A 16,319-nucleotide genomic window follows, 5' to 3' on the forward strand; every position below is an offset into this window, starting at 1 on the left:
TCAGGTTGGAGGGTGAGATTTCCTTCAATGTTTGGGGAGATACTGAAAGGTCTACCCTGATCTAACTCTCTCTATTGTGTTCCAGTTCTCTATTGAACTGAAAGCCCTCAGCCTGGGCAATTGCTGCCCGAGCCACCGTGGACAACATTCCAAATCTTTTGAACCTGCCAATGTGTGACTGTTCCAAACGGACAGATTACCTCAGCTCTGGTCAAATAACTGACAGGTCCATGTCTCTGAGATCACCCTAGCTATTACACTGGCCTGCTAGCTTTTGAAAAGCTTTGGGATGATGGAGATTTTGTTTTCACAGTTAAACAGCTTGCCATCCAAGTGCTCTGTAATAACGAAGGACAAGGAATTCACTGGAATCATATATTTACCATAATCCCCGTAACCACCTTTTCCTGTGGAGCAAACAGATTGGTGTTAGCCCTGGCCGGTAAGGATACTTTGGAAAGCAGCATTTTAAATGTCTAACGTGTGTTAACTGTAACATGCAACCCTTCATTTCCAAATGATTCATCATAGACTTCAAAACAGCCACGTTGGTTGTAAATCTATTGAACACATAGCCAAACACACTGACATCAAAGGAATGGGGAGGTACCATACACTGAGACCTCCTAATCCTGACACATTATATCCAGATCAGCTCTGTGATATACACTGAGTCTCTATAAATCATGATTGGCTGGCAAGGGTGAATCTGAGATATAATTATTCTGAATTTCCTCTCTTGTCAATTAGTTTAACATTGTCCCAAAACATATTCCTAATCTATAACGAATGGATTTGAACCTCATTGGGGGGAACAAGTCTTTCTTTTGCTTTACATTCTCTGTTTTGCTACAACTGTCTGGGGTCTGAGATGTTGGATGTGGAGGCTGGTGTGGTGGTAAGTGAGGGAAGGGGGCACCCTCTCATTGCTGAGGGGAGGGAAGGGAAATCGTGAAGATGCAAGTGTGGGAGATGGATTGAATGTGGCTGAGGACCCTGTCACCATGGTAACATGGGACTGTGGCTGAGGAGAAGGTCGAATAGATATGATGGAGGCGGAGAATGGGATGGAATCGTTACAGGAAGTGGGGTCTGAGGGTCTATAATCTCTCTCTGTACAGATGTTGGGAGTCGCTGGGTTTATAGTGTGCGGTCTGTCCCCAGAAATGGAAATACGGGTATGAAAGTACTAGGTTCAATGGACAAATCCCTCATCCCCTCATTCACAACTTGCTGTGTTGTCAATGATGAGACAAGCTCAGAGGTCTTCACATAGATTTTTTGTAAGTATTTTCAATCCAAGCTGGTCAGAGATTTTACATCACCGCTCTGGAGCAGGTGGGAGTAATCCTGGATCTCCAGGCTTAGAGGTCAGGACATTATCACAGCTGCACAAGAGCCCTCAGGATTGGAGTTAATGGTGTACAAATGTCCCCTCGCACCAACTGTGCTTCAGCTGTCAACTATCTTGTGCACAGTGCGGTCCCCTTAGTTGAGGAAAGATGTAGTAACATTAGAGGCAGTTCAGAGGAGGCTCATGAGATTGATGCCAGAGATGAGGCGTTTGTCGTAGGAAGGGAGATGGAACAGTTTAGGCCGATACTCTCTGGAATTTAGAATAATGAGGGGAGATCAGATAGATGTATTCAAGATGATCAAAGGTGTGGATAACATCGACGTAGAGTGGATGCTTCCTCTTTTGGGGCATTCTGGAACGAGAGGTCACAGTCTTTAGATAACGGGGAGCAACTTTACAACAGAGTTGAGGAGAAACTACTCCTCCCAAAGGGTTGTGAATCTGTGGAATGTGTTACCCCAGAGTGGGGTGGATGCTGGGACAGAGAGTAAATTTAAGGAGGAGTTGGACAGATTTCTAACTGGTCATGGATTGAATCATTAAGGGGCGAGAGGGCAGGATACTGGGGGTGAGGAGCACATCGGTCATGATCGAGTGGTGGAGCAGACCCGATGGGCCGAATGCCCTAAATCCCCTTCTCCATCTTGTGAACGTATGACCTACCTTTCACATGTGATCAACCATCTCACTATAGGAGACTCCACTCAGCCTGCTCCCTCATTTACTCCACATTAACACAGGGACCTCAACATATTAATACTTTCCTAACAGACCCAAACTACCATATTTGGTAAACACTGCCAACACGTTTTAATGCCTTGCCATCCTTACTCCTTTAGTGACAAAAATTACTTCAGTTCAGGGCCAAATTAAAAAAATTATAAATACTTATGTCACAATCCTGGCCATTGATTTCTGAAGCCTATGACCACGTACACATTTCACAAAATTAATTCCATGACTTGGCCCATGTGCTTTCAGTGTCTTGTTCAGAGCACCCAATTCCGAGGGAATTGAGATTATATATTTACCGTGGTGGTGACCATGATCGTAAGGTCCTGTGGAACAAAGAGATTTGAGCCAGTGTGTCTGGAGGCAATGGTTCCACATGTACAACATCCAGTATTCCCAACTTACAGCATTGTCAATGATCAGAAAAGCTTCACGTAAAGGCTGTGCTGATCAGCAGGAGCTGTTACCTTCAGGTTGGAGGGTGAGATTATCTTCAATGTTTGGGGACATACTGAAAGGTCTACCCTGATCTAACTCTCTCTATTGTGTTCCAGCTTCTCTATTGAACTGAAAACCCTCAGCCTGTGGACAACATTCCAAATCTTTTGAACCTGCCAATGTGTGACTGTTCCAAACGGACAGATTACCTCAGCTCTGGTCAAATAACTGACAGGTCCATGTCTCTGAGATCACCCTAGCTATTACACTGGCCTGCTAGCTTTTGAAAAGCTTTGGGATGATGGAGATTTTGTTTTCACAGTTAAACAGCTTGCCAGCCAAGTGCTCTGTAATAACGAAGGATAAGGAATTCACTGGAATCAAATATTTACCATAATCCCCGTAACCACCTTTTCCTGTGGAGCAAACAGATTGGTGTTAGCCCTGGCCGGTAAGGATACTTTGGAAAGCAGCATTTTAAATGTCTAACGTGTGTTCACTGTAACATGCAACCCTTCATTTCCAAATGATTCATCATAGACTTTAAAACAGCTATGTTGGTTGTAAAGCTATTGAACACATAGCCGAACACACTGACACCAAAGGAATGGGGAGATACCATACACTGAGGCCTCCTAATCCTGACACATTATATCCAGATCAGCTCTGTGATATACGCTGAGTCTCTGTAAGTCAGGTTTGGCTGGCAAGGGTGAATCTGAGATATAATTATTCTGAATTTCCTCTCTTGTCAATTAGTTTAACATTGTCCCAAAACATATTCCTAATCTATAACGAATGGATTTGAACCTCATTGGGGGGAACAAGTCTTTCTTTTGTTTTACATTCTCTGTTTTGCTACAACTGTCTGGGGTCTGAGATGTTGGATGTGGAGGCTGGTGTGGTGGTAAGTGAGGAAAGGGGGCATCCTCTCATTGCTGAGGGAGGGAAGGGAAGGGGTGAGGGTGGAAGTGCGGGAGCTGGATTGAACGTGGCTGAGGGCCTTGTTCACCACGGTAACATGGGGCTGTGGGCTGAGGAGAAAGGTGGACCTTTCTCAGGCTTTTTTGTGGAAGGTGGCATCGTCAGAACAGATGTGATGGAGATGGAGAATGGGATGGAATCTTGACAGGAATCAGGGTGTGAGAGTGTATAATATCTCTCCGTGCAGACTGTGGGAGTTGCTGAGTTTATAGCGTCTAGGTTAGAGTGGTGCTGGAAAAGCACAGCATCCGAGGAGCAGGAGAATTGATGTTTCCGGCAAAAGCCCTTCATCAGGAATGAGGGATGAAAGGCTTTTGCCAGAAACGTCGATTTTCCTGCTCCTTGGATGCTGCATGACCTGCTGTGCTTTTCCAGCACCACTCTAATCTAGACTCTGATCTCCAGCATCTGCAGTCCTCACTTTCACCTAAATTTATCGCCTTTCCTCAGAAATGGAAATACAGACATGGAAATGCAATGGTTCCATGGACAATATACAATATTTCTAACTTGCAACATTATCAATGATCAGAAAGGTTCAGAGGGCTTCATGTAGATTACTTTGTAGACTTTTTCAAACCAGACTGTTCAGAGATGTGATGACTCTGGAGCAGATGGGAGTAATCCTGGATCTCCAGGCCTAGAGGTCAGGACACTACCACTGCTGCACAAGAGCCCTCGGGATTGGAGTTAATGCTGTACAAATGTCCCCTTGTACCAACTGCCCTTCAGCTGTCAGCTACCTTTTACATGTGACCAACCATCTCCCTAAAGGAGACTTAACTCATATCTGCTCCCTCAGCTACTCCACATTAACACGGGGACCTCGAAATATTCATACTTTCCTTACAGACCCAAACTACCATATTTGGTAAATTCTGCCAACACTTTTTAATGCCTTGCCATCCTTACTCCTTCAGTGAGAAAGATTACTTCAGTTCAGGGCCAAATTAATAAATTATAAATATTTATGTCATTGAAAAGGCAGCACCGATTTCTAAAGCCTGTGACCGCGTACACATTTCACAAAAACACTTGTCTGCCATGTCCTTTGTGTTATCAGGTGTCTTATTTGCAACAAACAATAACAAGGTAATTGAGATGATATATTTACCATGTTTGTGGCCATGATCGTAAGGTCATGTGCAACAAAGGGATTTGTGTTAGCGTGTCTGGAGACATGTACAATATACAATATTCCCAACTCGCAGCATTGTCAATGATCAGAAAAGCTCAGAGCGCTTCAAGTAAAGGCTCTGAGCTGATCAGCAGGAGCTGTTACCATCAGGTTGGAAGGTGAGACTTTCTTTGCTGTTCAGGGGTGAGATACTGAACGGTATAACTCTCTGCTTCCCCCAAGCAGAAAATGGGATGTTGTTTTTTGTTGGAGCTTGGGCTGAGACTCGCTGGAAGACTGCAGGAAGCCTGTGACAGGAGGGTTAACCAGGAAACACGGTGGGAGGCAACTTGAAGCTTGGGCCCTTCCTTTGTGGGCAGAGCATAAGTGTTTGGCAAAATGGTACATTTCATCTCCCCAAGGCAGAGCAAATAGAGTGAACTGCATATCGTAACCATAGAAACCACAGAAATGAGATAGCACAGAAGCGGGCCATTTGGAACATGGTCTCCACGCCCACTCAAAGACACCCAGATTTCCTTTCTGATCCCATTTTCCTGCACACCACCCATAGCCCTGCAGCTTACAGCACTGAAGGTACAGATCGCTGTTCTTTTTGACGAGTTTCGGGTCTCTGCCCCCACCACCCTTTGCGTAAAAAAACAGATTTCCCATTGTCGCCCCCCCCGAACCCTTCTGCCGCTCAGTTTGAATCGATGACCCTTGGCTTCTGTGCCAAGCGAAAAAGGCTCCTCCTGTCTCCACTTTCTCCACCCCTCGCACTTTACGTGCACAGGTATCTCAGTTACGTCGCCCCCTCAACCTTCTCTGTAGCAAGGAAAACAACTCCAACCTCTCTAACCTCCCCTCCTAGCAACAATTCTCCAACCCTGGCAACATTCTAGGTAAAAACAATGACTGCAGATGCTGGAAACCAGAATCTACATTAGAGTAGTGCTGGAAAAGCACAGCAGTTCAGGCAGCATCCGAGGAGCAGTAAAATCGACATTTGAGGGAAAAGCCCTTCATCAGGAATACAGGCTTAAGCCTGCCCCGCACTCTCTCCAGAGCAATTACGTCACTCCTGTAATGTGGTGAACAGAACTGCACATAATACTCTAGGTGTGGCCAGCTTAGTGTCGTATACAGTGTCATTATTATGTCCCTACTTCTGCATTCTATGCCTCCACCGATGAAGATGTCCTCTTTACAACCTTATCTACCTTGTTACACCACGGGATAAACCCTCCTGCTTAATTTAAAACTAGCAAAGATTTATCCCGTGCAGTAATCTGTAAAATTCCGAGTGGCCAAGAACTATGCAAAGTAAAAATTAACAAGTTGATTTCTTAAAATAAAACAGAGAATAATTAACAAATCACTATTTACAATTTTTTTCTCTAACCTATCTGTTACCTTCCCTTCTATAATACTAGTCTGATAAAACTCCCAATTAGGGTTCACAAAACAACACTTCCTATCTCAAAACCACGCAGCTGTAGGTTCTTGCCTTCAGAATGGGTGGCATGGTGGCTCAGTGGTTAGCACTACCGCCTTACAGTACCATGATCCCAGATTCGATTCTAGCCTTGGGTGACTGTCTGTGTGGAGTTTGCACATTCTCCCCGTGTCTGCGTGGATGTGCTCCGGTTTCCTCCCACAGTCCAAAGATGTGCAGGTTAGGTGAATCGGCCATAGTAAATTGCCCATAGCGTTAGGCACATTAGTCAGAGGGAAATGGGACTGGTTGGGTTACTCTTTGGAGGGTTGGTGTGGACTTGTTAGGCCGAAGGGCCTGTTTCCACACTGTAGGGAGTCTAATCTAATCTTACTGTGTCATCTTTTCTCCTTGTTAGGAATTTCTGTGTCACAGGTCACTGATCGAAAAGAGTTTTAAGAGAGATATTTTTTCAAGCAGTCTGTTTACATGCGGGACTATGGCAGTTCTCCTCTCAACTGTTCAAGTTTCACTGGTCTTAGAGCTCCAGAGAATCGGATTGTGTCATTGGCTTTTAAGATTGTCAATATACTCAGTTCAAACTTGACTGGAATTTGATATGTTTGGGTACTGATTGGTTGAATTCAAATTTGTTTTTGTCTCCAAGCAATGCACTAATCGATTGGTTCGACCCCGTGTTACATTGTTACCATTATTACTGAGTACACTTGGCGCTGTGTCCAGTAGTTCACCTTCTTTTAACTCTCTTAAAGGTATACCCACATCTTTGTAATAACCTGTACTGCTCCCTTTAGGAATCTGTGCACACCGAGATCTCCCACTCCATTTCCCTCTCACAGTATATTCCCATTTTCTGAATATTCCCTTTCCCTCTCGACTTTCCTAACTGCATTACCTCACACCTATCAGAGTTGAACTCCATCTGCCACTTGCCTGTCCATGCCACCAAGCCATCTACGCATTGTGTAGCTCATAGCTATCCTCTACCCTATCCATTGCATGGCTAATTTCTTGTGTGATCTGCAATTTTCCCATTTGTATTCAAGTCCAAATCGTTAATTTATGAAACAAACAGCAGGAGGCCCAATTCTGAGCACTGCAGGACACCACGAGAAACAGCTTTCCATTGGCAAGGGTAGCCATCAACGCTTCGTTTCCCGTTACTAAGCCAATGTTGTATCCAATTCAACACATTACCCGACATCACATGGGCTTTTACCTTGTTTGACCAGTCTGCCATGTGGGACCTTATCAAATGACTGGGGTTTGGATGGTGAGTAGGGAGAAGGTGATGACAGGGAAAGCTGCCGGGGGAGATGGGATGTTGGGAGTGAAGGAGGAGCATTCCTGAGTGCCCCGGAGGGAACAGTCCTTGCGGAAGGCTGACGGGGAGGGGAGGAGCTTATGTGTCTGGTCATGGAATCCCACTGGAGGTGATGGGATGTGTCGGAAATAATGGCTTACAATCCTTTGGATGTGGAGGCTAGTGTGGTGGTCAGTGAGGGAAGGGACCACCCTCTCATTGCTGAGGGAGGGCAGGGAAGGGGTGAGGGTGGAAGTGCGGGAGGTGGATTGAACGTGGCTGAGGGCCCTGTCATCACGGTAGCATGGGACTATGGCTGAGGAGGAAGGTGGACCTTTTTCAGGCTCCTTTACAGAAGGTGGAACAGATGTGATGGAGACGGAGAATGGGATGGAATCGTTACAGGAAGCAGAATGTGAGGGTGCAAAATCGCTCTCTGTACAGACTGTGGGAGTCGCTGAGTTTATAATGTGCAAGCAAATGAGTACAAAGTAATTGAAGTGATATATTTTTCGTGGTGGTAGCCATAATCATAAGGTCCTGTGGAGCAACGAGATTTGCGTTAGTGTGTCTGGAGGCAATGATTCCATATTTCGAACTTGCAGCCTTTGGAATGACAAATATTTTGTTTTCACTGTTAAACAACTTGCCAAGTGTATCTGAGAAATGAAGGATACAAAATTCACTGGAATGATATATTTACCATAATCCCCGTAACTGCCTTTTCTTGTGGAGCAAACAGATTGGTGTTAACTCTGGCCGGTAAGGATGCTTTGGAAAGCGACATTTTAAATGGCAAAGGTGTGTTAACTGTAACAGGTAACCCTTCATTTCCTAATGATTCAGCACAGACTTTAAAACAGCCACATTGGTTGTAGATCTGTTGAACATTTGGGCAAACACACTGACACCAAATGAATGTAGAGATACCATGCACTGAGGCCTCTTTATCCTGCCACATTATACCCAGATCAGCTCGGTGATATGCATTCAGCCTCTGTAAATCAGGATTGGCTGGCAAGGGTGAATCTTATCAATCTAAATTTCTTCTCTTGTAAATTAGTTTAATGCAGTCCCAAAACATGGCCCTAATCTCTAACGAATGGATTTGAACCTCATGGTGTGAACAAGTCTTTTTTTTGTTTTACATCCTCTGGTTTGATATAACTGTCTGGGGCTGTCGTTTTCAGCTCACTTCTGTCTTATTGCTTGTTCATAAATCAGCACGTTGCAAAACGTTCCACCAACTGTACAGAGTTTGCGAAAGTACTGTATCCTGTGACTTCAGAAGCTTGTATCTGCTGTTCTGAATGACATTAGAGTGAGATTTTTCCTCTTTGCTGATGTGGAGGAGACCACATTGTGAACAGTAAATATTCTGGTCACAATTCTTGCCTTTGAAAGCTCAGTATCACTTTCTGAAGCCTATGACCATGTACACATCTCACAAAAACGCTTGGACAACTTGTCCTGTGTGTTATCGGTGTCTCCTTCGCAACCAACGATAACACAGTAATTGAAGTGATAAACTTACCGTGATGGTAGCCATAATCATAAGGTCCTGTGGAGCCAAGAGTTTTGTGTTAGTGTGTCTGGAGGCAATGATCCATGTACAATATTTAACATTCCAAACCTGCAGAATCGTCAATGGTCAGAAAAGCTCAGGGCTCTTCACCAGAACAGTCTGTGCTGATCAGCAGGAGGGTTGGAGGGTGAGATTTTCCTTAATGTTCAGCGGAGGACACTGAACGGTCTACCTGGCGTTCTATTGTCTGCCATTTGTTCTGTTCAGAACATATTCAACTGGATTGTTGCAATATCCTAACCGTTTCCCTTCACTGTGTCATGTGAGGACATGAAAGTTGTACATTCCCCTTCAGAAACAAGCAAATATGGCCAAAGGTTGGAAAAGTGAGCAGGTGTGAAAGCCCCAACATAATCTGCAGCCACGTGGCTCAACATATCACCCATGCTACCATTACCATCCAGCCAGGGGATCAACCCTGGATCAATGAAGGGCATACCAGGAGCAGTACCAGGCATACTGAAAAATAAGGTGTCAAACTCGGTGAAGCCACCAAACAGGATGACTTGCATGCTAAAGAGCACAGGCAGCAAGTGATAGACAGAGGTAAGTGATCCCACAACCATCAGATCAAATCTAAGCTCAGCAGTCCTGAATGGTGACGGACGATTCAACAACTCATTGGAGGAGGAAGCTCCACAAATATCCCAATCCTCAATGATGGAAGAGCCCAGCGCATCAGAGGAAAGGATAAAGCTGAAGCTTTCACAGCCATCTTCAGCCTGAAGTGCTGAGTGGATGATCCATCTCGGCCTCCTCCAGTGGTCCCCAGCATCAGGCTGGATAGTAATGGTGGAATGGGTGATATGTTGAGCCAAGTGACCTTCAGCCAATTCAATTCACTCCTCTGGATGCTGCAAAGGCTACTGGCTCTGAGGACCTTCCAGCAATAGACTGGTGCTCCAGAAGTTGCTGTTCCCCTAGCCAAAGCTGTCTCAGTATGGTTGCTACACTGACCTGAGCTCTCCCATGTCTTTACCCCAACCCAGCAGGGACCCTACACAGCTGTGTGTACCAGCAGGGACCCTGCACAGGTGTGTGTCCCTGTAGTGACCCTGCTCAGCTGTGTGACCCAGCAGGGTCCCTGATGGGACACACAGCTGTGCAGGGTCCCTGCTGAGACATACTGTGCAGGGTCCCTGCTGGGACAGACAGCTGTGCAGGGTCCCTGCTGTGACACACAGCTGTGCAAGGTACCTGCAGGGACACACTGTGCAGGTCCCTGCTGGTACACACAGATTTGCAGGGTCCCTGCTGGGACACACAGCTGTGCAGAGTCCCTACTGGGACACACAGCTGTGCAGAGTCCCTGCTGGGACACACAGCTGAGCAGGGTCACTACAGGGACACACACCTGTGAAGGGTCCCTACTGGTACACACGGCTGTGTAGGGTCCCTGCTGGGTCACACAGCTGTGCAGGGTCCCTACTTGGACACACAGCTGTGCAAGGTCCCTGCTGGGACACACAGCTGTGCAGGGTCCCTGCTGGGACACACAGCCGTGAAGGTTCAGTACTGATTTGTTTCACCTCCCACATTTCATCTGCCTTCTTTCTCTGCCTCCTGTTTATTCTCCAAATGTGGCCTGACTAATGATTTGCAGAGGTGTACCATCGGCCCTTTCATTAACACTCTATGCCTTTATTTATAAACCCCATACAACAATACAACAGCTTATAAAACAGTCATTACTGCTCCAAAACTGTAAGGAAATCAGCTCCAACACTTGAAAATATCACAAAAAAGAAGGAGCTCTTAAAGTCACAATTTTTCCCGAACTCCATCTTGGATTACCCAGAATCCTTTCCAGAATCTACGAGTGACATTAAGAGAAACATCTTCACTCAGAGAGTTGTTTGGATTTGGAATGTGCTTCCCGGGAGAATGGTGGAGGAGGATTCCATAGGAGGTTTCAAAAGAGATCCAGATAAATGTTTGAGAGACACAAAATTAGAAGGTTGTGGAGATGAGACTGGGGAATGGGTCTAGCTGGATATCACTCTCAGGAGCCAGTATAGACACAATATATCGAATGGCCTCCTTCCGTCCACTAAAATTCTAGAACCCTCTGATTCTATGCCCACTGTTCTCTGTCCTACTTTCTGAGGCTGATGAAATGAGAGACATTTTGACATCACTGTTAAACAACTTGCCATTCAACTGGGCTAAAGAAGTGAATGACAGGAAATTCACTGGAATCGTGTGCTTACCATGATATCCATAACTGCCTTTTCCTGTGGAGCAAACAGATTAGTTTTAACCCTGACCGGTAAGGACGCTTTGGAGAGCAGCATTTTAAATGGCTGTCAGAGAAACATGGAGTCATCGAGATCAGGTGTACCCCAGAACTCTGTGGGAACCTCAGGAAGTGATTGCTGGGCCCCTTGCTGAGATATTTGCATTATTGATAGCCACGAGTGAGTTCCAAGAAGACCTGCCTAGGGTATGGTTGGGATATCCAAAACTAGAGGGCGTAGGTTTAGGGTGAGAGGGAAAAGATTTAAAAGGGACCTAAGGGGTAACTTTTTCACACAGAGGTGGTGCGTGTATGGAATGAGCTGCCAGAGGAAGTGGTGGAGGCTGGTACAATTACAACATTTAAAAGGCATCTGGATGGGTGTATGAATAGGAAGGGTTTGGAGGGATAATGGCCAATGGGTCGAGATTAGTTTAGGATATCTGGTCGGCATGGACAGGTTGGACCGAGGGATCTGTACATCTCTATGACTTTATGAATATACCTATAGCTCAGGAACAGGCCCTTCAGCCATTGAGTCTGTGTTGTTCAAAACCAAGCAGTGAACTACTCTCATTCTACTTTCTAGTACTTGGCCTACAGCCTGGTCTACTTCTGCACTGCAATGTCTAAATGCTTCTGTCCCCACGACCCTGACAGTGGTGAGTTCCATCACCCTCTGAATGAATTTGTTTCTCCTCACAATTCCTCTAAACCTCCAACCCCTTCCCATCAATCTACTCAGCATGGTCATTGATCCCTCGGTCAAGGGGAAATGTTTCTTCTGGGTCCCTGATGACTCCTTTTCAATCATGGCCCCATCAGTTTCCTCAATTTCCAAGCAAAAATAAAACCCCAGTCTGTCCGCTTTCTCTTCATAACCTAATCGCTCCAGCCCTGGGAGCATCCCGGTAAACCTGCTCTGCACCCTCTGCAGTGCAATCACATCTCCTCAGTAACGCGGAACCTGGAACTGCACACAATGCTCGAGCTGATACTGAAACCAGTGCATGTTCCAATTCCAGCATAAGCTCCCTGCTCTTTACATTCATAGAGTCATGGAGATATACAACACGGAACCAAACACTTTGGTTCAACTCATCCATGTCGACCAGATATCCTAAAATAATTTAGTCCTATTTGCCAGCACTTGGTCCATATCCCTCCAAACCCTTCCAGTTCGTATACCCGTCCAGATGCCTTTTGAATGTTGTAATTGTACCAACCACCACCATTTCCTCTGGCAGCTCATTCCATACACGTACCACCCTCTGCGTGAAAAAGTTGCCCCTTAGGTCTCTTTTATATCTTTCCCGTCTCACCCTAATTCAATGCCCTCTAGTTCTGGACTCCCCCACCCCAGGGAACAGACTTTGTCTATTTATCCTATCCATAAGACCATAGGACCATAAGATATAGGAGTGCAAGCAAGGCCATTCGGCCCATCGAGTCCACTCCGCCATTCAATCACAGCTGATGGACATTTCAACTCCACTTCCCCGCACACTCCCTGTGTCCCTTAATTCCTTACGAGGTCAAGAATTTATCAATCTCTGCCTTGAAGACATTTAACGTCCCGGCCTCCACTGCACTCTGTGGCAATAAATTCCACTGGCCCACCACTCTCTGGCTGAAGAAATGTCTCCTCATTTCCGTTCTAAATTGACCCCCTCTAATTCTAAGGCTATACCCACAGGCCCTAGTATCCCCACCTAACAGAAACAACTTCCCAGCGTCCAACCTTTCTAAGTCATACAGTTCCTTGCCCCTCATGATTTTATAAACCTCTATAGGGTCACCCCTCAGCCTCCGACACTCCAGGGAAAATGCTCTCTATCTCAGCTAATAAAGGCAAGGGCTCCTTATGCCCTCTTCACTAAAGAACATAGAACATAGAACAGTACAGCATAGAACAGGCCCTTCAGCCCACGATGTTATGCCAACCACTGATCTTCATGTATGCACCCTCACATTTCTGTGACCATATGCATGTCCAGGAGTCTCTTAAATGTCCCCAATGACCTGCCTCCACAACTGCTGCTGGTAACGCATTCCATGCTCTCACAACTCTGTGTAAAGAACCCGCCTCTGACATCCCCTCTATACTTTCCTCCAACCAGCTTAAAACTATGACCCCTCGTGTTAGTCATTTCTGCCCTGGGAAATAGTCTCTGGCGATCGACTCTATCTATGCCTCTCATTACCTTGTATACCTCAATTAGGTCCCCTCTTTTCCTCCTTTTCTCCAATGAAAAAAGTCTGAGCTCAGTCAATCTCTCCTTATAAGACTAAGCCCTCCAGTCCAGGCAGCATCCTGGTAAACCTCCTCTGAACCCGCTCCAAAGCATCCACATCTTTCTTATAATAGGGCGAAGCAGTATTCCAAAGTTTTATAGAGCTGCAACAAGATCTCACGACTCTTAAACTCAATACCCCTGTTAATGAAAGCCAAAACACCATATGCTTTCTTAACAACCCTGTCCACTTGGGTGGCCATTTTAAGGGATCTATGTACCTGCACCCCAAGATCCCTCTGTTCCTCCACACTGCCAAGAATCCAATCCTTAATTCTGTACTCAGCTTTCAAATTCGACCTTCCAAAATGCATCATCTCGCATTTATCCAGGTTGAACTCCATCTGCCACCTCTCAGCCCATCTCTGCATCTGTCAATGTCCCGCTGCAGCCTACAACAGCCCTCTATACTGTCAACGACACCTCCAACCTTTGTGTCATCTGCAAACTTGCTGACCCATCCTTCAATCCCCTCATCCAAGTCATTAATAAAAATTACAAACAATAGAGGCCCAAGGACAGAGCCCTGTGGAACACCACTCACCACAGACTTCCAGGCAGAAAGTGACTTATAAATTATATGTTTTTATGTTGTGATCCTTGAACAATTAGCATCAGTTTCCAAAACTTATCACCTTGCACACTGTAGTGATTGTAATGTAGTCAGCCTGATTGGGGCTGTTATTCAGGGTCCACTCAGGGAGCCCTGGCTGACAGATAGGAACAGGAGTGTCAGAGGTTCTGTTCACTCTGAGAGCTGGCTCTGAGGGAGCTAGGTCAGGGTTGGGGACTCTCCATGTGTATATAAAGGTTGACGGGAAACCTGCTCCTGTCCTATATCACTGAAACACTTCAACAACTTGCCCTCTCATACCATCTGTGTTTTGCTTGTCCAAAATGATATCAGGGTAACTAAAGGGAAGTGTTTATTGTAATAGCCAGAATCATGTGGGCCTGTGGAAGAAAGTTTTGATTAGATTAGATTTCCTACAGTGTGGAAACAGGCCCTTCGGCCTAACCAGTCCACACCGACCCTCCGAAGAGTAACCCATCCCCTTCTGACTAATGTACCTTACACTATGGACAATTTAATATGGCCAATTCACCCTGACCTGCACATCTTTGGAGGAAACTGGAGTACCCAGAGGAAACCCACGCAGACATGGGGAGAATATGCAAACTCCACACAGACAGTTTCCAGCGGCTGGGATTGAACCTGGGACTCTGGCGCTATGAGGCAGCAGTGCTAACCACTGAGCCACCGTGCTGCCCTATTGTTTGTGCTAATGTGTCAGGAGAGAAAAGGTTAGTGACCAACAATTTCAACACATTCACATGCACTGATTTGCTGTTTTTGAGTTTTGCAGATTAGGTCTCACATTGGCCGTTACGTCAAATACCTCTTGATTACACTGCACATATCAATTTTGCTCATTCCACATTTTATTTGGCTCCCCTGCTCTAAGACATACATGTATGGTGGAAATGTCACTCAATGAGTTATTTTATATTGACAACATGGAGTGGATCATTCCCATTCACTGCTCCATCCAAGGACATAGAGTCATAGGGATGTACAGGACAGAAACAGACCCTTCGGTCCAACCCGTCCATGCCGACCAGATATCCCAACCCAATCTAGTCCCACCTGCCAGCACCTGGCCCATATCTCTCCAAACCCTTCCTATTCATGAAGTCCACATAGAACACAGAATATAGAGCAGTAACTGGACAGTAACATTGTGCTGAACATGAGAAATGAAACTAATCCCTTCTGCCTGCACCTGGTCCATATCCCTCCATTCCTCACATATTCATGTTTATCTGAAAGCCCCTGAAACACCCCCTATCGTATCTGCCTCCACCACCACCCCCTGGCAGTGCATTCCAGATTTCTACCGCTCTCTGTGATGAAAACTTGCCCCTCACATCTAATTTCAACTTTCCCTCCTTCACCACTTGTTTTTCAAGTCTGAGAGAAATGTTCTGATCATCAACCCTATCTATGCATCTCATAAATTGAGATGCATAAACTTCTATCAACTCGCCCCTCAGCTTCCAGAGAAAATGATCTGAGTTTTTCCAGCCCCTCCTTCTAGCTCATCCCCTCTCATCCAGGCTGCTTTTCTGGTAAACCTCTTCTGCACCTTCTCCAAAGCCTCAACATCCTTCCTGTAATGTGGTGACCGGAAATGAACACAATACTCTAAGTCTTTTAAAGCTGCCACATGACATCCTAACTCTTGTACTCAATTCCCTAACTAATAAAGGCATGGCCCTAATCTCTAACGAATGGATTTGAATTCAATGGTTTGATTGTTTTAAATCCTTTGTTTTACTACAACTGTACGGGACAGTAGTTATTTTTCACATTGATAAATTGGAAGATGGTATAACATTCTGAAAGCCACACAGTGATGTACAGTGTACTCAGTGAGAGTACAGTGTTGTGAGAAGTTTTTAATCTGCCGCTCTCAAGCTATCAGAGTGAGATTTCTCTTCTTTGCTAATGGAGAGGAGGTCACATTGTGAACAGCTCAGATTGATGTTACAATCCTTGCCTTTGAGAGATTAGCATCATTTTCTGAAGCCTGTGACCACCTTTCACAAAAACACGTGTACAACTTGTCCTGTGAATTATCAGTGTCATGTTCACAGCCAGCAATAACACAGTAATTGAAGTGGTATATTTACCATGGTGGTAGCCATAATCGTAAGGTCCTGTGGAGCCAAGAGTTTTGTGTTAGTGTGTCTGGAGGCAATGATCCATGTACAATATTTAACATTCCAAACCTGCAGCATTGTCAATGGTCA

The 16,319-nt window shown here is 45.4% G+C and overlaps 1 protein-coding gene across 1 annotated transcript in view; it reads right to left on the minus strand.

The window, feature by feature from the left end:
* LOC122544413 (uncharacterized) overlaps window positions 1-16,319 on the minus strand; it is a 267,938-nt gene that overhangs the window by 24,755 nt on the left and 226,864 nt on the right. The window contains exons 3-6 of the mRNA XM_087982870.1: window positions 16,200-16,226; window positions 8,925-8,951; window positions 2,920-2,943; window positions 384-407 (exon numbers count right to left, since the gene is read on the minus strand). Of these exons, the coding sequence (XP_087838996.1) occupies window positions 384-407; window positions 2,920-2,943; window positions 8,925-8,951; window positions 16,200-16,226 (102 nt within the window). The remainder of the gene's footprint in view (window positions 1-383; window positions 408-2,919; window positions 2,944-8,924; window positions 8,952-16,199; window positions 16,227-16,319) is intronic.

Source organism: Chiloscyllium plagiosum, unplaced genomic scaffold (genome assembly GCF_037043375.1).
Source record: "Chiloscyllium plagiosum isolate Xiang-an unplaced genomic scaffold, Cpla_swu_hap1 HiC_scaffold_44, whole genome shotgun sequence".
In the NCBI taxonomy this organism is placed as follows: domain Eukaryota; kingdom Metazoa; phylum Chordata; class Chondrichthyes; order Orectolobiformes; family Hemiscylliidae; genus Chiloscyllium; species Chiloscyllium plagiosum.